Here is a 20,328-nt window from a genome sequence, read left to right on the forward strand (position 1 = left end):
AGCCTTCCCTACTGGAGCTACAGTAGTTTGAATTTCTAATGTTTTACAGCATATTTTGATAGTTATTCGATCCACGTATCAAATCAGCTATCACAGACAGTGCAGAATATAATTACTGTCATTAGCACATACATTAATGTTTGTATACTTCAATGTAATTTTTGATTTACACGTTTACAGCACCGTCAGACCCCTCAAGAGACGTGTGCTGTGAATGATATTAGGCTGATATTGTCTGTAGTGGTGTTAATAAACAGCAACAAAAGTAGTACATCATCCAGGTAAACAGTGTTATGTGGATTAAATAGTGTATATTCAACAGACTTTTATTTATTATTATAATACAAAACTGCTTTTATGGCTTGTGATAAATAATACAAAACATACAAAATATTTGAACATAAGAAATGCTGATCATACATGTACAGTAATACAAAAGACATTTGGCAATTCACATGGAACTAAATTACTCTCATTTTGTAAAAACAAATGAGTGCTACTGTATAACTGTTGTTTTCCCAATAGTAGGTCATCATACTTAACAATTACACCTCACTTCATCCACTAAAGTCACAGCTAAAACAGTCCCCAGTAATTATTACAAGAAAGGGCATTACAGCATACATCAGTTTATAAACGCATAGACACTACAAAGGCTTCAAAGCAGTATTCTCCTTTGGGCAGTTCTGTTTCTTCACTGAGGAAAAGAAAGCGAATCTCAGAGATTTCACCAGGTCATTGTAAATCTAACTATTTCAGGAGAGTGAATCAACTTATTTACCTCAGTACTCCAGTTTGATAAAATTGCTTCAGGCTCAAGTTTGGTTGGGAATTTGGGACAACTGTTGGTTTCCTGAAACACAACCCCGTGTGATCCTGCACAGCACTGGCTGGATGGGAAATTTCACCAAAAAAAACATGCAAGATTAAAAATTTGAGTAATCGATGATAACAGATTATAAAGACGTCTTGAGCTTCAACATTTAAAAAAATTGCTAAATTTAAACTGACAAGATAAACTGATAGATTAGTGTGGCTCTGCCATACTGCTTCAGGTCCAATCAAAGATGGGTTTTACATTAAGGAACCCTGACGCCATGCTGCAGGTGTCTAGGTTTTATTTGGATTGGCTTACACAGCAAAAGTATTTAAAGAGGCCAAACTTATGTGGAATGATCCTGGTGCTCCAGATTCACTAGCCTGATCAGACACCCACCACTCATTGTGTAAAGCAAAACGTACAGTATGTCCAGTCCCACACACTTCTCCTTTCGAAAGGCCTCTGTCCTTGTTCCCTTGTGTATTACTGAGCACACTGTAAAAAAAAATCAATCAGGTGCCCCAGTACCTAAACAAAAAGTGGTCTGGTTGAACTGCACTCTTGTTCATTTTCTCACACTTTTGCTCTCAACCAACTAGACAAACCCTTATCCGTTGTTGTGCTACTAATTAGGCAGATTTTATGCTAAGCAGCCCTTCCAATTAATAAAAACCCTCAAGGAACAAATATCTGAGCTGATGTGAATCATAATACTGGTACAAACACCCAGTACGTTTATCAAAAGTATAAATCAGACAGATACACTTTTGTCTCCCTGTAAATACACAAACTATTCACAAAGAAAATCTGTAATCCATAATTAAACCACCGCATGCTGATCACGTTTATATTAAATACACAGTGTTTGTGACTGACTCTCATTCGGCCAAAGGAATCATATCATATCAGGAAATCCTGTAGTGAATACAGGATGTGGCATTCACAGGTTCCAAACATCATGTTTCTACTTAACTCTGTAATTTTTTTTTTACCCAGCTGCACATAAACTATGAGGTAAATCTGATTGCTTGCATAGTTTGCACCCGATCAAACAGTATAAGACAAATTGATTTATCAAATACACACTGCTCTTAACAAAACATTAGCGAATGGTAGGTCCCATAGCAGTGACCCAGTCTGTTCGAAGGGCTGCGCTGGACAGTACGCCCTGTGACTGGGCCTCCTCTCAGCGTGCTGGGGTGGTAAAGACAGCAGAGGCACTGTGAGTGAGGCCCCAGGAGGCACAATGACTGGTGCTTGTGCGTCCGGAGCAGGCCTGGTGACCACAGCTGACCTGACTAACGTGTGATTCCAGGCATTAATAATAATTATTATTATAATTAATTAATTGCTTACACTTATATAGCGCTTTTCTGGACACTCCACTCAAAGCGCTTTACCAGGTAATGGGGATCCCCTCCACCACCAGGTGGATGAATCGTGGTGAATCCTTGTTCTCAAGGATTTGCAGGCAGTGTCCATCAGAGAAAAAAAAAAACAACCAACAGGAAGGGGTCATATTTGGAACGACATTTTTCCAGACCTTCTGACACGGCTGTAACCGAAAAGTGTGTCATGTTTCCTTAGTCCTGCCTTGCAATCACCAGTGCGGCCTGCTGTGTAAGTGAATGGCAGCACACCTGAGGGGTTTCCCTACAATGATCCGGTGCTTCTCAAGACCCTGTGCTCCGGAATAGTGTTCATTTTGCTTACTGTGTCCTAAAATGAATATTTCTTATGAGGATCCCATCTGGAATTTCTTTCTGCCAGTCGCTGGTTTCCTACTGAAAGCTCTAGGCTGAAGATGAGGACCTGGAGGGGGAAAAAAAAGTATCACTACGGTAAAAATATACAGTACTGTTGCCATCATAACTTGAGTTTTTTTTCTAAAGTTGTAATTATAACGGATCTGGAGGACTGCTTCTCTGCTTTGAAACCGTAGTCCCCTGTAAAAACGTTTTAGCATGCTTTGTGCTGCCGTGAATCTTTTAAGGATTTTAAAGACATGTCAGACCCCAAACCATGAGTGACACAATAGACTTGAAAAACACAACAAGGTGATCCGATTACAGTTACCACACTACTTTATAGCAGTTGTGTAAGGCACTGTTGAGGAAGGCCTCATCTGTACATATTGTGTACAGATTTGGTCACTGTTATAGAGAAGATGTTGCTGCTGTGGAATCAGTTCAGAGAAGAGCCACCAGATGTGTTCTGGGACTTTCAGAGAATGCCCCGACGCTGATGGGCCGAAAGAACTGAATCTCTTGAGTCTCGGACACTTGGGATGGCAAGGGCACCTGATACAAGCATTCACAATCCTCAGAGGCAGGGACAAAGTAAACCCAGTGGATTTCCTCAGAATGAGCAGTGTGACGTGAAGCACAGGACACAGGTGGAAACGCCATGGAAGTGTATTTAAAACCAAGAACAGGAGGGCTCCTCTTCTCCCTCGTTCTTTACCCAGAGGGTCGTGGGAGTCTGGAACAAGCTGCTCAGTCATGTAAGTGAAGCCCTGACCCTGGGATGCTCACATCAATTACTTACTGATTGTCGAACAGGTTACAGGGGCTGAAGGGCCTCCTCTTGCTTGTACCTGTTCTTTAGTTCCTATTTACTGAACAGCGGGCCTGAAGCATGTGACACTGTGGTCAATACATGTGTAAACTAGGTCCCTAGCAATGCAATAAACATTATTTAATTTCGATAATGGAACGACCTACAGTATAAGGTGAAAACTGGAAACGAATACTGTGCCGCATGAACATTTAAGACATTTCACATTTTGCTATGGGGTTGCAATTCTACTAAAGATCAATCCTTTTATTAATGGCATTAAACATTACTACTTGTGTTGGGCTCCTATTGCATATTTTACAGCATTAGATAAGAGGCTCTGCATGCAGGGGTGGATGTTTCAGAGGGTAATGACCCTAAACTACTTTGCCTGTTCCCAGCAAAGTCCATGTGGCCAGCAAGCCTGTACTGTACAATACAAAGTTAAAACCCTCAACAGGGTTTCTGTTCCATCGACAGGGGAGTGGGAAAAGCTTAATGACTCAACAAGCAAGGTCTGCACAGTGGCACAGTCAGACATAATTCAAGCAGCAGAATAAGGCAGTCCATCAGCTGGTGTAACTAACCAATACTGATAAATATCATAATAAAGCCTGTAAGAGAGTCACAGGCCCTGCATTTGTTTTGGTAACTGTAACTTTCAATGCACATCACAGCTTTTAAAAGGACTCTTAGAAGGCGATTTTTATGATTTCTATATTGATGTTTTTTTTTATTTGCTGTTTTTGGACAGCGAGAACGTTTTTCATGGACAGTCCCTACAGAGCTACAATTCAACAAATTTACCATTTAAAATGTGGCCACGACCCTTCGCGCGGAATGGTTTCCGTCCAGCCTTACCGATGAAGTCACAGGTGACAGTGACGCAGTTTGTTTTTCGCCCACCTTGCATCAGAAAGCGGCAGGTTACTGAAGCTGCAGCAGGTTTGGCTGTGCGGGACTTGGACGAGGCTGTTTGTCTACGCAGGGAGCGACCCCTGTGATAGGAGCGCGGAGATTGTAATTACCCCAGGGCGGCTGGCACTCCCCTGCCGCTCCCCCGCCGGGGGGGTGGCTGCAGGGCCCCTTGTGGGGGGCGGCGCAGTCGGAGAGGCTGCTCGCCATGGAGCAGGAGATGCCCACGCTGACCCCAGTCACGCCGATGCGGGAGCCCCCTCCTGCCGGTTCACAAGCAGGGCCGGCGGGGGGCACATACAGGAAGAAGCAGAGGACAGCGGCTTAGAAAACGTCCCCAGAGCTACAGCATACACAGCATGTTATCGCATTTTATACCGTACACAGGGGCAGAGGGCAGTCCCCCGCCGTGGATCTGTGAAGGTCCCTGACTCTGATGCTTGATGTGTCTGTCATGCTAAGTGTGTGGAGGCGACGTCTTGCAACACACCTTTCATTTGGACCGTAGTCCAAAACAAAAAACAAAAAACGCGATCGCTCTAAGAAACGACCTTCGACCATGACCCTTAATCGGCTGATCGAGTCGTGAATCGTGGGAAGCACACCGCGGGCGACCGCCCTTTGGTCGTGTGGAGGAGGATGTTTTGCCCTTTTTCTGGTGAAGGGGTGTGGGTTGGGGGGAGTGTGAACTCACACTAGGAAACTTTGACCTTTTAATTCCCGTTAAGATGTCAGATAGGAGAAGCGAGGTAGTCGCCCGCAGGAAAATCATCTCAAAGGGAGAAATATATGAAAGGTTTATAAACAAAATTTAAGGTTAAACAGGTTACACTGAAGATTACACTGCTGTTTATAACTGTGTTAATGTATAGTCTCACACTGGTGTTTTTACAATGCAAAGTCCTGTGCTTTCAGAGTATGTCAGAGCTGCAAAAGATACTGTCCCGAAGGGATGTACAAATTTTGATCAAGACTGATTTCCTGATCACACAGTTTGGCAAATTTATGACAGGTACCGCTTATCCCAGGCGATGGCAATAAGACCACTATAAACACAGCCGCAACCTTTGGGCACCCCTCTTGGAAAGTTCACTGTTCACTGTGCAATCTGTAAAATTCATATTCAGTTTCTGATTTTAATACAGTCACTCCATAAAGGAGACTGATACCAATTGTACCCTAAACAACTTAAACATTTTTTAATTCTAAATGAAGAATACTTTGCTTTTCATATCTAAGAGATTTATATACTTTACATCTATTGACAGAAATGTACAAATTCCAAAAGGGGTAAGGCGAGGTCAATTATAAAGCAATCTGAGAAGACTCACTCCAAATTGCTTCTTTTTTTCAGACCTACTAAATGATCATCTCTACAGTTCACAGCCGATAGGGAATGTGAATTTAACTGTCACCTGCAAAAGGTCCTCTTCCAATCCGAGTTTGACAAACAAAATCCACAGGAGTAAACAGTCTTTTAAAGGATGCATCTGACTGTAAGGGAAAGAGAGACGTTTGTTTTTATGATGATATGGTTTATTCACCATTACATCGTGTACACAGTGCTTGACATAACACATGCTGTATGCCAGAAAACAGAAAGACCCTAAAATAAATAGTTCTGTTCATCTGGCCCAGTACTGTACTAGCTATCAGCTCTAAGATGCTTTTCTCTCTCTAAGGCAAACTTCAAACTTCAAACTTTTGTTTTTGCCAGGGTCTATGTCAGATTGCCATGCATTCCATCTATATAACCCTCTATGCTCTTGTATATTTTTATTTTGTACATTTTTTCTTTTTCGTTATCACTGTGCACAGCATCCTTGGGTTTGGAAAGGCACTTTCTCATTAAACGTTATTGTTAATGCAATCAATTTGACTTAACAAAATCGACCGATATTGACTCAGTAAAAGGGAAGTCTCATTAAAAGAACATGTTTGTCTGCAGTGCAGACTGGAAGTGCCTACCCTGAATGTGTAGCTCGTTCTGGGTCTGGAAAGAGGTTCGAGAGGCAGGGCCTGCCCCCTGGGAGCACGAGGGCCTGAGTCTCCCTGCACTGCGCTGGACACTCTGCTGGACAGGTCCCTCCCTCTCCTCTAGAGTGGACAAGACGAGATTAGCGCTCCAGCTGGAGCAGGAACAGGTACCAGTATCTGCAGGATTACTCTTAATCTCGTGCCAGTATAGGAAAGCTTTGTTTTACACACAGCCACGTGTTCATACACTGTACAGCAATGTGCATACAGTATCTACATACACACACATTTATTAGTCCAACCTGCAGGTGTCTGGAAGCAGGCACTGAAGCACTCTGCTCTGGCACTTCGGAATGAATGGGTGGAAATTTCCTGTTCCGCCTGGCACATTCAGGTGACAAGGACAACCCCTCCGGGAGGGCGCACCTGGAACGGTGAGGTCGAACACTTATTAGTCGTGTCACGGGCGGTTTCTGGAGCAGCCCAAGACGTGCACTAAGCAACATTCTGGGAAGAAGTGAAAAGGGTGCGAGGACTGCGAGGTGTTTGTTGAGGAACCTGCTTACAGCTTAGTGCCCTTGAGGACCGCGCTTCTGCGGAAGCCCACCGAGTCTGGCGGGGGTCTAGGCAGCCTGCGCTGGGCTGCCGGCCTCCGCGAGCCCACGCACGGCGCTCTGGAGGGGGAGGGGACGGCGTGCCCGGTCTCTGCTGCCTGGCCCGTGCCGGCTGGGTCACGGTGCTCACACCTGCCGAGACGCACAGGTCGTGAGGGGCCTTGCTGCTTGATAAAGATCGATTCCTTTGACCTTCTCTGACAGCATAATTCCTCTGCCGCCATCATTGTCTCGTTTCTGTATAGCAGTGCGAGAGTACGCAGCCACATTACTATGATTATCACTATCATTTATTACACTTTTGCAATCATTTTTATTTTTTTAGTTGTAACTCTGTAACGCTGGGATGCTACTCGCTGAAGAGTGGAATTGACACGGTCTTTATAATTTAATTGCAAGAATCTTTACTACAGTATTTTACTGAATTTCCAGTTTTGCCTCAGAGCCTGTACAGTCAGACAGATTAGCTACCGGAAGGGGTATTGATTTAAGTTCCTGTTAATTGAGGAAGGAAGTGGCAGTGGGTGAGGTATTTTATTTTTATACATACTATAATTTTGTCTAGTTTTACTTTTTGGATTTAGCACCAAACTACCTTTTGGAAGAGCCACCAACAATGGAAATGTTTTTCTACTGTAAAATCTTCATACTCTAAAAGGATCATACTGTTAGATTGTTATTTTCTAGTGACCCAACTTACTGTGTCTTCTCCCCCAATCCAGGGTGCCTGTGTTGGAGAGGTTTGGCTTGAATGGTCATGACTCCATTCAAATTCCTTTTTAAGGCACTTGGGATGCGAGGGGCCTATTAGAGCAGAAACAGAGCGAAGATGAAAGAGGTTTCTTCAAAATAAAAGAGGGATATTGATGTTAAAGGCTGGTGAGATTGCTGGAAAGCAGGCGTTTTTTGAGATCAGCTGTGCCAAAGAATAAGCTAAAAGACTCTTATATTTATTGTTTCAGTTGTTTAGCTATTTCTTTAGGTTCTTCTTTTTAAGAATCCTTACCTGCGCTGAGCAGGTGTGCATACTCCTTGTCTCCGAGCCCCTGGAGGGAGAAACACTGAAAGCCTTCACCGGAGTGCGGAACACAGACTCGGAGAAGTCTCTGTCACAGTGCTGCAAGCCGGCCGTCTCCACGACCTTCCCTGCAAGGGCTGGACAGTGGAAATGAGGAGAGGGTAGAAAAGCCGTAACCATACAGGCTATTGACACCTGAACAGGATGGCATGGAGGTCCCGTAAATTAAGCTGAACATAATCCCAAAACGAACTAAATGGCAATTGTGTATTTCAGCATTTGTTTAAAAAAAAAAAGAAACTCGGTAGTTGCAAATTATGATCAACATTTGATGATTTTCACTGGTGACCTTTTAAAATGTTAAACAGACGTTCTTTCAATAAATCAGTCAGGGCTTCTCCAGTTTGCTTCAGTAAAATCCTGCATTGCAGAATTCACTCTTCATTTTCAAAAGGTACTGTAAGTACCAAAAATGTTTAAACATTAAAAGCTCTAAGTGGGGACAAGCATGATATATGAATGCAGATTTACTAAAAATATTTTTTGTTTCAGTTCCTGTAAACCACTAGCAAAAATGGGGACAAAGCATACAGTGGAGTAATACTGAATATTTTGAAAGTCAGACTGGATCTTTTGCCCATGTTTATTTGAACTTTATTTGCACTGATGAGCCTCAGGTGTGTTAAAGGACTATGTGTATCAATATATTCACATAGGTTGGACATGGAAGTAGATTAATCCGAAACTGGATGCTCTTGTAAAGAATGCCTTCCTATTATTGTATTACACATATTTCTTAACTTGTCCTCTTCCTTCTGTATTACCGTATACATAATTTATCAGACATACAGGAAACTACAACCTAAAATTCCATTAATCATTCTTTAAGCTGTAAATCTATGTCCAGATAAATACCTGTGAGATCACTCTCCCAATGTTTCTGTATGAGCTCCATTACAAAGTGCACAACATCTTTCCAGACTTCATCAAACAGCTCTCCAATCACTCCATCCTTAATGCAAGCATGGGGAGAAACTGGAGGGACACCACTGTTAATCTTCAAAGCTTTCCTGAATTCCCAACCATCTTCTTCCCTAGAAGTAAAGAGCAATTTGATGGTATCAGGTCAAAATCTCATATGTTTCTAATGGTTCATAGCAAGATGGGAAAACAGTTCATAGTGCTGTAAATACAATAGTGACTGATATTGCAAACATATTTAGTATGATATTGTACATATATAGAGTATGTGTGTATGTGCCTGTGCATTGTGGAATGCAAAATTCATTGTAACACAATACTTGGGATAATGTGATGTAAGATGCTCCAGTGTGGTTTGACTAATAAACTTGCACAAAGCATTAGATTAGCTCTATGGTCAAGAAAGCACCAGACTAAGCTGGCCATTAGCCATTGGTCACCAGGATCCCCAAGAGCCAGGGCACAATTAGCTGGTTGGGTTAGATACATCATCGTCGGCGCCACTTCTGATTACTGCTGTACGTACGCAAACTTGCAATCCTCCAAGTGAGAGGTGGCCCACTGCACAAGTCCGCACCCACTGTTTTTTGTGACTTCATCAGGGCCGGATTTTGGTGTTCGTATTCCCTAGGCACTTTTATTCCGAAATGTGCAAAAAGAGGGGTAAACGTCAATTGAATGACGTCAATGGACATGATGCAATTTAAGCTGTTCTAATGCTAGAGCATGCGATTGGTGGAGTGAGTTGAGCGACCATCACTTCGATACTTCTAGTTTCTAGAACAGCTGCTAGATAGCGCATGATTATTGATTTGGAGCATCTAGAGTTAATCGCAAGCATGTTGTTTCAGCTCGTTTTTCGTTAGTCACTAGTGTTTCCCTCCTTCATAGGCCCCAAAAATTGCTCTAGGCCCTAGAGACTGTGCCTACGGTGCCTAATGGGAAATCCATGAGTATGAAGCTATAAACAACTATCTTACACTTCTTTCAAGTCGTAGGCGAAGAACTCCTCTATTTGTCCTTCTGCTTCATAAGTCTCTTCCTCAAGGAAGGCGTAAGGAGAAGGCTCTGAAGGACTCCGTCTGCAGCCCAGCGTACCATGTAGTGGTGAAGTAACAGGAACCAGCTTCCTCCCCACAACAGACATACTAGGGAGAAAAGACAGGAAAGAGGATTTTCTCCAGAGTGAGTGTATTTCCTAAACATATCTGAGTTACTGGAAAAAACTGGGATATAGTCATGGGATCACTTGGATCTGTAGCAGTGGGTTTGCCGCAGGACTCTTCCTGTCCACTCTAGCAAATCGGTCTCTAGTTCTGCTACAGAACAGGCACCAAGCCTTCAGCCAGCTCAGCTCAAGCAAACACTATTTTCAATACTAATTGTTAAAGATGATACTGTATGAATATTTCAACATTATTTATAGGCAAGGTAATACTGATAAATATTGTATAACTTTATCTCTCACATCCTCCAAAAAAGCCAGCAGCATACACACCGTACTACATAATATTATGTCATGTGAATAACATGAAATTCGATATTTTGTAACACAACTCCAGCAACAGGACATACTGTAGAAGCAATCTGTTCACAGAACATGAAGCCTTTAAAAATATAAGGCCTCTTTGTAAATTATCATAAGCCATCGTCCTTGCAGTTCCCCGAGGAAAGGCCTGGTGGTTTTTAACCTCTCGCTGACCCCAGCACTCGCCCTGGATCTTCCTCTGACAGAACCGCTCCGCTACCTCTCCGCATACATGTAGCCAGTGCATATAGAGGCGAGAAGGATGCTTAGACTGGAGGATAAAACAGTGCAGCCGAGTAAAACAATTGACTTCAATAAGGCAAGAAACACCACTTTCTCTTACTTTAAGCGATCTGTGAATAAGCATCAAATGCATTTTCAGCAACGGTAACAAAACACAGGGCCTTACTCTTTGTTTTCTGCCATGGTGTCCTGGCAAGGGTGCAAGAGTGCACTCTCGGGAATAGAAGCTCTTCTCTGAAAGAGCCGAAATCCTTCGTCTTTGGGCTCTGCTATCTGACTTCCCAATATCCTGTATGCAGCCAGCAAAAAGAGGCATGAAAGCAAGGTGTTAAAAACAAACTGGTCTTCTGTTGCATGTTTCTGAGTTACAGCACGAGACAGACTGACACTCTGCATGTTAATAAGTCCCTAGAAATAATAAATGGACTTTAGATGGACTTGGAAGTGATATCAAAGTTCTTAAAGACTGTCGAATGAAGTCAAATGAAAGTACCACAGTACTAAATACGGAACGGTTGACCAAGCTAAAAATGTCATTAACTATACACGACAGTGTCAAGAAGTTCAGTTTCGATACACACAGGATGGGGGGCCATGAGGGCCAAGATTTTGGTGTTGCGGACTTGCCCCACAGCTTGCGAGGGACCACGTTTCAAATCCCAGGCCTGACGGCACACACCACCCAAGAACGAGCGGCCACAGGAGTCCCTGAGCGGGTTCCACGGCCACCGTACCTAAGATGGGGTGAGTTTTGGTTCCACTCTCCGCACTCGGCTCGCAAGCCCCGCGTTCTGGCGTCGACCTTGCCTTCGTACAGCATCTCATCGATGTCCCAGAACAGCTGACAGACCCGCTGGGTGTTGACTCTGTCAAACTCCTGGAAGACACGAGCTCCAGTAAAAAGCCGAGCCGAGGAGAGCATCGGTGTAAACTAGGCTGTTTGAATTGTTCGCCCGCTGCACGTACATCGTCTCTCCAGGAGAAGACCGAGCTCTGTTCTGTTGAGAGTCCTGTTGCATAGCTCTGGATCCCCGACCACGAGTTATTGGGAGTCGTCGGTGTTGTCTGACCACTGGTTGACTGGGACAAAGTGCGGATACTGACGGAACAAGCACAGGAGAAATTTATTGAAAGAATAGATGTCCTAGCTAATGTCTTCTCATGATATGAACAAAGTCGTTTGCATTCAAATTACCTAACATTAAGTAACTCATACTTCAGATTTTGACACTTTGTTTTTTGATATACTAGAAAGTAAAAGTTAATCTCCACTTACTCCTTCTACAGCCTACTAACTGACACAGTGGCTCACTGTAATAGATTCATCTTCAAAAACATCGTAAAATTTTTATTACTAAGTAATAATAAATGCTATCATCCAATCCAATTCTGCAGCTGGCTCTTCGGTAAGAAAAAGCAGAATGTGAGACTTCACAGGTTTTACGGTTTAAGCCAAAATCTGTTTCCACCATATTGATTTCTTGCCAATTGAAATGAAGAGAGTGAGACTCTACTGTCCCCACATAGTCTCTCTCTCTTTCGTCTCCTCATCTCCTCTTGGGGGACCGATGTGAGCTCTGTGCACTCTCACCTGTTCTGCCAGTCTAACTGATTGAATTACTGTATCATCTACCTCTAGCTTCCTGGACAGGATTAAACTACACAATTTCACACACACTTGACTATCCTTACTGCATGAAGAATAACGCCACCCAAGAATTAGATGCACTGGGGGATGTTGATTTGAGTGCTTATGTATAGTGAGATTTGGCTTAATTAATAGATATAATGAGATATGGCTTAGCATCAGTCCATACGACAGGGAAGCCAGGATCCCCAAACGAATCAAGCAGGACACCAAATTCATCAATTCAGAAATGGAAAGATGAGGAAACCTTATGGCCTTGGGTTGCATGGTCTGACTGGTTGTACTCCTGTGGAGGATTAGATGGAAAGTCAATTCTCATTTTAGGCAGTCAGAATTGGTTCTGATGGACAGTACACATTAATGCCACCCATGCCCGAAACAAAGCTGCTTCGTCAATCCTAAATGACTGGCCAGAGAATTGTTGTGCGGAGAATGTGGATTTTGGAGAACAATACCCTGTTTGGTGATATGGATGTCCGCAGAGCTGTCTGAATGAATGGGAATGGATATTTGTTGCCAATTGTAGCCCCAAAGAGAGCCATGGCAGTTGCGTGGAATTTGAATATGTTGAGCAATACTCAGAAGATGAGAGAGGACTGCCAGAGCGCTACGAGCCAATGAGTTTGAGAACATGATAACGGCATCCAAGGCCAGTGGGAGGGTCTGTGCCTACAATGGCTGAAGGCTTCTGGGAGACGACAGGAACTCATTATAAAAGTGGGGCCGTCCCAGTCGAGGATCTGCCATGCAGGTCAAGGTGGGGTGAGGGTCACGGGGTAACGGGAGGAGGAGACTGATCAGCCGAGGTAAGACAAGACCTGAGACGAATGCCCGACCTCGTGGGATGATTCATATTACTATTAGCATAGCTGAGGTAATTGGGCAACGACGAGTGCTTGGACGTGAACCTGGAAGGCGGAAAACGTAACCGATCATCGGTTGCCTTGACCGTGGCAACAAGCACCACCCAGGCTTTGAAAAAGGAAATCAAAGTGAGTGATGTTCCCTGGGGGGTGTGCTGGGCAAATCCTCAGGAAGATGAAGGAGAAAGAGGGGTTCAGAATTATTTAAAAGGATCCAGCAGAGTGCTTCAACTAGGGTGTTAAATGTTTTGTTTTGAGCTCCTCCTTCAGCCCAAGGTTAAGTGATCTACGTACATTTCTGCAAACCTGTTCATTTATTCCTTTGCGTGTGAGGAGTCCGCTGCAGTTCAGCTAGTCTCCGAGAACAGAAAGGGCAGCAGTGGAAGACAGGGAGGAGATGAGTCAGGAGCTGTGGCCCAGCAGCAGTAAAAAGCAGGTAAGAATAAAATTGCTGGGAACAGGGTCCAAGCATAAGATGAACGTGAAGAGAGAGGTTTATGTATGTTATATATGTAGTTGTCAAGAACTAACATCAGGAAGACTTATGATGTATAATTGCAAGGGTGAACATGAATTGGTTGTCATTATCCCTCTGAAACATTCGTTCACTCTTGACCTCTTTACACTGCATGTTTTTCTACACTTAAAACTAAACATTTTTATGCAGCATTTTTATTACCACCACATCTTAAGAGATTTTCCAAAGTAGGCGTGAATACCTGTGGTAACTCTCGATGGCTCCAACGACACTCTTGGTGATAAGAACGGGGAGACAGCTAATGTTCTTCTCAGGATAACTTGGCCCAGGAATTTCCTTTGATAGTTTTTTTCTGAAATAAGAATACAAATAGCAGAGACACAAGATTTGTTAGACTAGTTTTTTTTTTCAGATTTAATTCTCAATGTTAAGAGGTGTAGTGATTCCAGTGTTCCATCAGGTACAAGCAGCCTCAGCATTCATTTCGGATAGACTATCATACAAGCCTCAGTGTTTGATCAGGATAGGCCATCGTTACGAGGCTCAGCATTCGTTTGGGATAAGCCATCGTACAAGCCTCAGAGTTCAGTCAGAACAGACTATCGGACAAGTCTCAGCATTCAGGCGGGATAACTCATAGTACAAGTCTCAGCAATAGGTCAGGATAGTCCACCTATCAAACCTCAGTGTTCAAACCTCAGGATAGGCTATCCTACGTGCCTCAGCTTTTAATCAGGATAGGCTATCATATGTGCCTGCCTCATTATTCAGTTGGGATAGGCTATTGTACAAACCTCAGCATTATGTCAGGTTAGTCCACCTTTCAAGCCTCAGTATTCGATAGGGATAGGCTATCATACGAGTCTCAGCTTTCGATCAGGATAGGCTATTGTACAAGCCTCAGCACTGAAATAGGTTGGGTTGAAATGTCATACGAGCCTAATGACGCCATTTTAATCATGTAAACTTCCACCTTAATTCAACTGGTGATGTGGGACCCTTCCTATATGTAGTATAAAGGACTGTGGAATCATTTGTGGTGAAATGTGCTATATAAATGCAAGGAATTTGTGTTGTAGCAAACAGGCATACAAATATACTGGTATTGAATTCTTCAAAAACTGCTCCAGGGGCGCCGTACAATGGCAGACCCTGCGCTCTGACCCCAAGCTTCTCTCCCTGTCTGTGTGTCTGTGTCTCCATGGAGAAAAGCTGGGGTATGCGAAAAGACGAATTCCTAATGCAAGAAATTGTATAGGGCTAATAAAGAAACATTATTATTATTATTATTATTATTATTATTATTATTATTATTATTATTATTATTAACCTGTTTCAAATACCTCACATGAGAAGGTTGCACTTTCAGTTGTTTTATTGTACCTTTTTTATCTAATCTTTTTTTTCACTATACTTGCATGCAATGTACTGTAGTCTTTGTTTACCCAGCGCATGAATGGCACACTCATCCATCTCCTAACCACTTCTATCCACATACAGGGTTGCGGGGGAGCCAGAGCTTATCCCAGCAAGAATGGGTGCAAGGCAGGATACACCCTGGACAGGACGCCAGTCAACAACAGAGCACAAACACACGCTCACTCACAACCATTAAAAACCTCTTTCTTAAAATCATGGACCTTATGTGTGGAGCTGCAGTATATATAAATATGTGTCTAAAGACTGCTCATTGTACAGTGTTTAATATACCTAACCTATGAAATACGGACTACTGCACTCCAGAAAATGCTGTTAGTAAAGGTTTGCAAGTGGTTGAATTCTCAGAAAGGAGCAAAGTCAACAGTGCAGCTTGGATTTCAATAGCTGGTTAACCCTGTGAAACACAGCTGTGTCTATCTTTGCTGAAAAAAGCTGCACATCAATTCAAACAGCCTATCCCACTTGTGTAGTCCTTTTCAGTTCTTCTCTTGCCATTTACACTATTCATTTACATCCAATTACATCCTACAAATTTCAAATCAATGACTGATTCCTGTGAAACGTCACACTGATTCAACTACAGATTAAAAAAAGATTACACAGAAACGTGTACATATGGTGTATATGAGCATGTTGCAAGCTTTTTTACATTAATTGAAGGCATGCACTTTTGTACCTTTCCACTGCTATGTTATCCCTTGCTCTCTTGCTACATTTGTGCCTTTAACCTTTTATATTTAGTTATAGAAACCAGCAGTACATTTCACACTTGGGTAAAATGATATGAAAGCAACACACAGGTGGTATTAGGGTTTCAAAAAACCACATGCAATAGAAATTATGGTCATGATTAAGATTCAGATTTTTAAAGCTGGACATTACATTCTACTAAAATTGGATAGTGAAATGTGTGTTAATACGAGTTGACTTTTTTTAGGCTCGAAAGATTCTTTCCCAAAAGTGAAAGTACCGTGAAGTTCTTACAAGGCTGAAACAAATGAAGAGGTTAAAATTGGGATGATCTCCTGTGTTGCTCTGTCAAAGTGCTTCAGACAAGGATTCTTCTTCTAGTTAAACGAAAACATTCTGTAAATCTGTATGAACACACCCTTTTTATCTCTGTTAATGTTGTTTTACAAATATCTTGTGTGACTCTGAATATTCTCGCACAATTATAGTGCTACTGGTATAGAAACACCAAAAATAACAGCAAATCCCAAACAGCAATAGTGCCTGAGGTACAGAAATTCATCTTAGGCACAACATAATAAAGACTGCAAACAATTCAGCCCATTTGCTTTGAAAGTATAAAGCTTTCTTTCTGAAAGAAGCCCGGGTATCAGGTTCAACAACATGACTGGGCAGCTTCCATATTTCTACCACTTGTGGGTAAAAAAGTGGCCCCTGCTATCCGTTTTAAATTCTCCATCATTTCCAGCTGTGCCCTCTGGTTCTGGTGTTTCACTGTTGAATCTGGGTGAACTTCATCAGTGCCTTTGAAAACGTCAAGCAGGTCTCCTTTTAGTCTTCTCTGATCACTGAAAGGTTAAAGACTGAAGACTAAAAAGTTCCCTTCTGAAGTCTGTCGGTGTAGGACTTTCTGTTAAACCTGGCAATGTGTCTGGTTGTTTATCTAACAACAGAAACTAAAGGGAACTGCTGAGATTAACACCAGCAGAACGCTGTGCTGCTCATTTAGCCCGGCTCCCATTACCCCTCTACAGGCTAAATGCTCTTTAAGCAAAAAGTGATATTTAACTGGAAATTTACACAATGAACTGCCTAAGTGCACAAACTGTTATTCCTGCCAAATGTCGATTTTCACTCACTCAATGAAAATGCTCCACCTGGCTCTTACGCCATGAATAATTCAAACATTACAAGGCAGGAGCACAATTAAGTGCAGATGATGAATAATGTAAATAACAACACCTGCGACTGTTGAAAAGTTCTGGGAAGCAGCCAGTGTTTTCTGGACCTATGCACCTATTTTTGGACATTTAGATAATAATAATTATTGTTTACACTTATATAGAGCTTTTCTGGACACTCCATTCAAAGTGCTTTACAGGTAATGGGGATCCCCTCCACCACCACCAGTGTGCAGCCCCACCTGGATGATGCGACAGCAGCCATAGTGCGCCAGAACGCTTAACACTCATCAGCTATCAGTGGGGAGGAGAGAAGAATAATGAAGCCAGTTCAGAGATGGGGGTTATTAGGAGGCCATGATTGTGAAGGGCCAATGGGAAATTTGGCCAGGACACCCCTACTCTTTTTGAGAAACGCCCTAGGATTTTTAATGACCACAGAGAGTCAGGACCTCGGTTTTATGTCTAATCCGAAGGACGGCGCCTATTTGTCAGCCAATGCATACATAAAGTAGTTGAAAATTAATCACAGCCTGGTAAGAATACGTTAGGAGTTTTCAGATCATTTTTTAAAATATTTTTTAAAATATGTTAAAAAAATAACTTTAAAAGAAATAACCAGGGATAAACTACAAAGACTTGTTGAAAAGAAACTCAAAGTGCAATTCATTCACCTCTGAGTGGAGAAATTATCTCGAACTGGTCCAGTAAAATGCCCATCTGTATAAATAGGTACAGATATGAGATCCCTTGAATAAAAGCTTCAGTAAGTAAAAGCCTACTGACAATAATCACATTGATGAATGTGCAACAGATGCCACATTAAGGTGATTAAAAGTCAAAGGAGTAATACTTGCGTGATACGTTTAAATTCAAGAAAAATCTTCCACAGAGAACCTCAGAGCAAATAATATTAACTGGGAAGAAAGAGACGAATATGATCTTCAGTCATGTACGTTTGGGGTACAGGGGGCCAGTCCAGCCGTCCCAGAATCAAAGCCACTCACCCGATGACAACGAGCCCAAGGTCCGCGTGGCCCTCCCCTGCCCCGGTACCGTCGCTGTGAGGCAGCCGGACCTGAGGAACGAGGCAGGACACCAGGCTGGTGGCGGCGAGACGCATCGGGGCAGAGGGTCCAGGAGAGGCTAGGGGCCCCTCTCGGTCATTCGCCCCGCTGCCCGGCACCGCAGCGCCCTACACACCACTGCCATTCCACGCTCGCCAGCAGTCAGCTGGCCTGAGCAGAGGCCCTGCAGGACGGGCCTGTGGATTCCCTCTGAGAGACCTGAAGACACGGAGAGGCTGCGGGGGGGGAAAGCCGGCAGCGGACAGCTCATCACCTCCAGTTCTCGGAGATCCCTGCGACTGCGGTCTGCGTTAGCTCCTGAGGGCGGCCCCGCTGCGCTCCAGCATCTGCAGCTGGGAGCCAGCCCACTGTGACTCACTGGACTGGTGCTTGGACTACGCCACAGCGCATGAGGTAGGGTTTCAGTACCATCCTGGGAGCCTGTCTCCACCCACCAACCTAAAATGTCCACACCAAAGCAACAGCTGAGCTGGCAGAAGCTGCTGTGACCTGCTCATCTGTGAAAGCGGAATGCTGAACAGCATAAGCAGGAAGGGATTCTCGACACCACGGACCAGGAAGCAATTACAGGCGGAACTGAAAAAGCATGAAAAAACAACCCTTCTCTCGGTGTAAGATCCAATTAGCTTATGTCCATGTTTGATCGGCTTTTCTCCTCAGGTAACAATCAAAGGGCAGCGAGGAGTGTTGTTTTCGCTACAGTAATTATATTGCAGACGGCTCTTTGGATGCCCGTAGGGAAACACTGGACTCGAATTCAGCCTCAGGCTCTGCTCATTACATGCAGTGAACAGCTGAAAAGGAAAATACGATTGTGAGGATTTTGGAGTTCTGGTTGCTGTTTGCCATTGTGGGCTTGTACCAATTGCTGTATCTCCTTTTCTCCTTCGGGAGTGGACGTCTCCTGTGGGCATCTGTGCATCAGGAGCGTCTGTGTGGCAGTGCTCACAACACTGTGCACCTGTGTGTGTGTGTGTGGTGCTTCCAGTGTTTTTCCTACAGCATCTGTGTGAAGCGTTCCCTCTCTCTTGGGTCACGATTGTAAAAGATATTGATTTACAAGTTCATTTTCCTGCAATGAATAGAATATATTATTCAAAACCCTTGCTCTTTTAGATGTCAATAAAATATAAATATTAAAATAAATGATGTTCATGTAGTTAATTAAACTACATAAAAATGTGTACGCCTTTTTAAATGCACATTTTCTGAGCATTCCTTTTATTTCTCCTTTTTTAACAACCAAATAAGAACTGTAATAGCCCTCTATATTTATTAACAATGTTTGCATATGATCTAGTCCAAGGAAGCTGAGAAAGATCGGCTCTCTGCCGTAGGAATGATGTCAGTCTCAAAGGAACAGAAATCCAATGGGGGTCAATACCTTGTTTTTCTCTTTATATCTATATATCAGCCCTATAGAAAAGAAGCTACTGAGTGGCTACCAACTGAGAATATCACGATTAGAGGCTGCTGAGCCAGGCGAATTGACAACTCGTCCCTTCTCCAAAGCCCAGGAGACACATCTCCCCACACGGTGAAGTAAGAGACTGCAGGGATATTTATGAGCTCATTTCACCTCATACTTCCAGGTTGTGTTAAGCAGCAACACTTGATGGTATCCTTTAATATCATATAATGAGTTTCACAGATCTGCTAAGCTTTTCAAGGCACTTAATAGCAGCATAGAGATTTTCTCTGATCATTATGACTTTGCTCTGTAAGGACAGTAAACTACCTTTGACAGAGCAAAAGATCTGTTTGAATATCTCCGCAATATAACAATAAAATAGCCCCCAAACAACGGTGAAAATGAACAGCTTCTTCAACATTTAAAATAAAGTTAAAATTTATAATAAAAAATAAAACTATTGGTTTCTATTTGGCTATTCTATTATATTCTAACCAAGTTCTATTGGTTAGAATATAACATATCAAAACTAACGGTCAGTAATCTTTGACAAAGGATGCAAATTGTACCTCATCTAATCACTGTGATATTGTGATTTAAAGCAATGATGAAAAAGTCACACAATCAATTAAAACCACAAAAGTCTAGCACAAATGACATTCCATATCAATACAGATACAAATGATATTTCCATATTTTCGAATCATTGTAATGCTTTTCATTTCCAGTCTCATTGTCCTGACCTACTTATCATCCTCAGGCACAGCTCTGGTAATGTCAAAACAACAACATAACCATACTATCGGACAGGGAATATATACTGTAGAGTATAAAGATATCTCAAGGCCAGTTAATCTGTCACCAGGTAGTTGTTATC

The 20,328-nt window shown here is 42.8% G+C and overlaps 1 protein-coding gene across 2 annotated transcripts; it reads right to left on the reverse strand.

Annotated features, from left to right (window-relative positions):
* Positions 1-291: 291 nt before the first annotated feature.
* On the reverse strand, positions 292-18,676 carry fam149a (family with sequence similarity 149 member A). Of its 2 annotated transcripts, none has more exons than XR_015940245.1 (15): positions 17,960-18,676; positions 13,883-13,993; positions 11,619-11,751; positions 11,387-11,529; positions 10,819-10,941; positions 9,862-10,029; positions 8,816-8,994; positions 7,889-8,037; positions 7,583-7,686; positions 6,835-7,119; positions 6,571-6,694; positions 6,260-6,388; positions 5,707-5,785; positions 4,238-4,554; positions 292-2,632 (listed from the first exon to the last, which is right to left on the reverse strand). XR_015940245.1 is itself a non-coding variant. In XM_088640707.1 (15 exons), exons 1-15 carry the CDS (start codon positions 18,073-18,075, stop codon positions 2,556-2,558), a joined length of 2,070 nt encoding a protein of 689 aa, XP_088496833.1. In that variant the 5' UTR covers positions 18,076-18,676; the 3' UTR covers positions 292-2,555. The 2 variants fall into 2 exon arrangements, 1 of the variants encoding a protein (XP_088496833.1); XM_088640707.1 differs by having other exon boundaries at positions 4,405-4,554.
* Between the last annotated feature and the right edge of the window lie 1,652 nt (positions 18,677-20,328).

This window comes from Lepisosteus platostomus, chromosome 1 (assembly GCF_059453375.1).
Source record: "Lepisosteus platostomus isolate fLepPlt1 chromosome 1, fLepPlt1.hap1, whole genome shotgun sequence".
In the NCBI taxonomy this organism is placed as follows: Eukaryota; Metazoa; Chordata; class Actinopteri; order Semionotiformes; family Lepisosteidae; genus Lepisosteus; species Lepisosteus platostomus.

What these genes read in the sequence shown, in the direction of transcription:
- fam149a (XM_088640707.1), bottom strand. Translation starts at nt 18,075, where the DNA reads ATGCGTCTCGCCGCCACCAGCCTGGTGTCCTGCCTCGTTCCTCAGGTC. An exon ending in CTTGGGCTCGTTGTCATCGG is followed by an intron (nt 13,994 to 17,959) that starts GTGAGTGGCTTT and finishes TTCTTATTTCAG; the next exon opens with AAAAAAACTATCAAAGGAAA. An exon ending in GCCTACGACTTGAAAGAAGT is followed by an intron (nt 8,995 to 9,861) that starts GTAAGATAGTTG and finishes CTTTACTTCTAG; the next exon opens with GGAAGAAGATGGTTGGGAAT.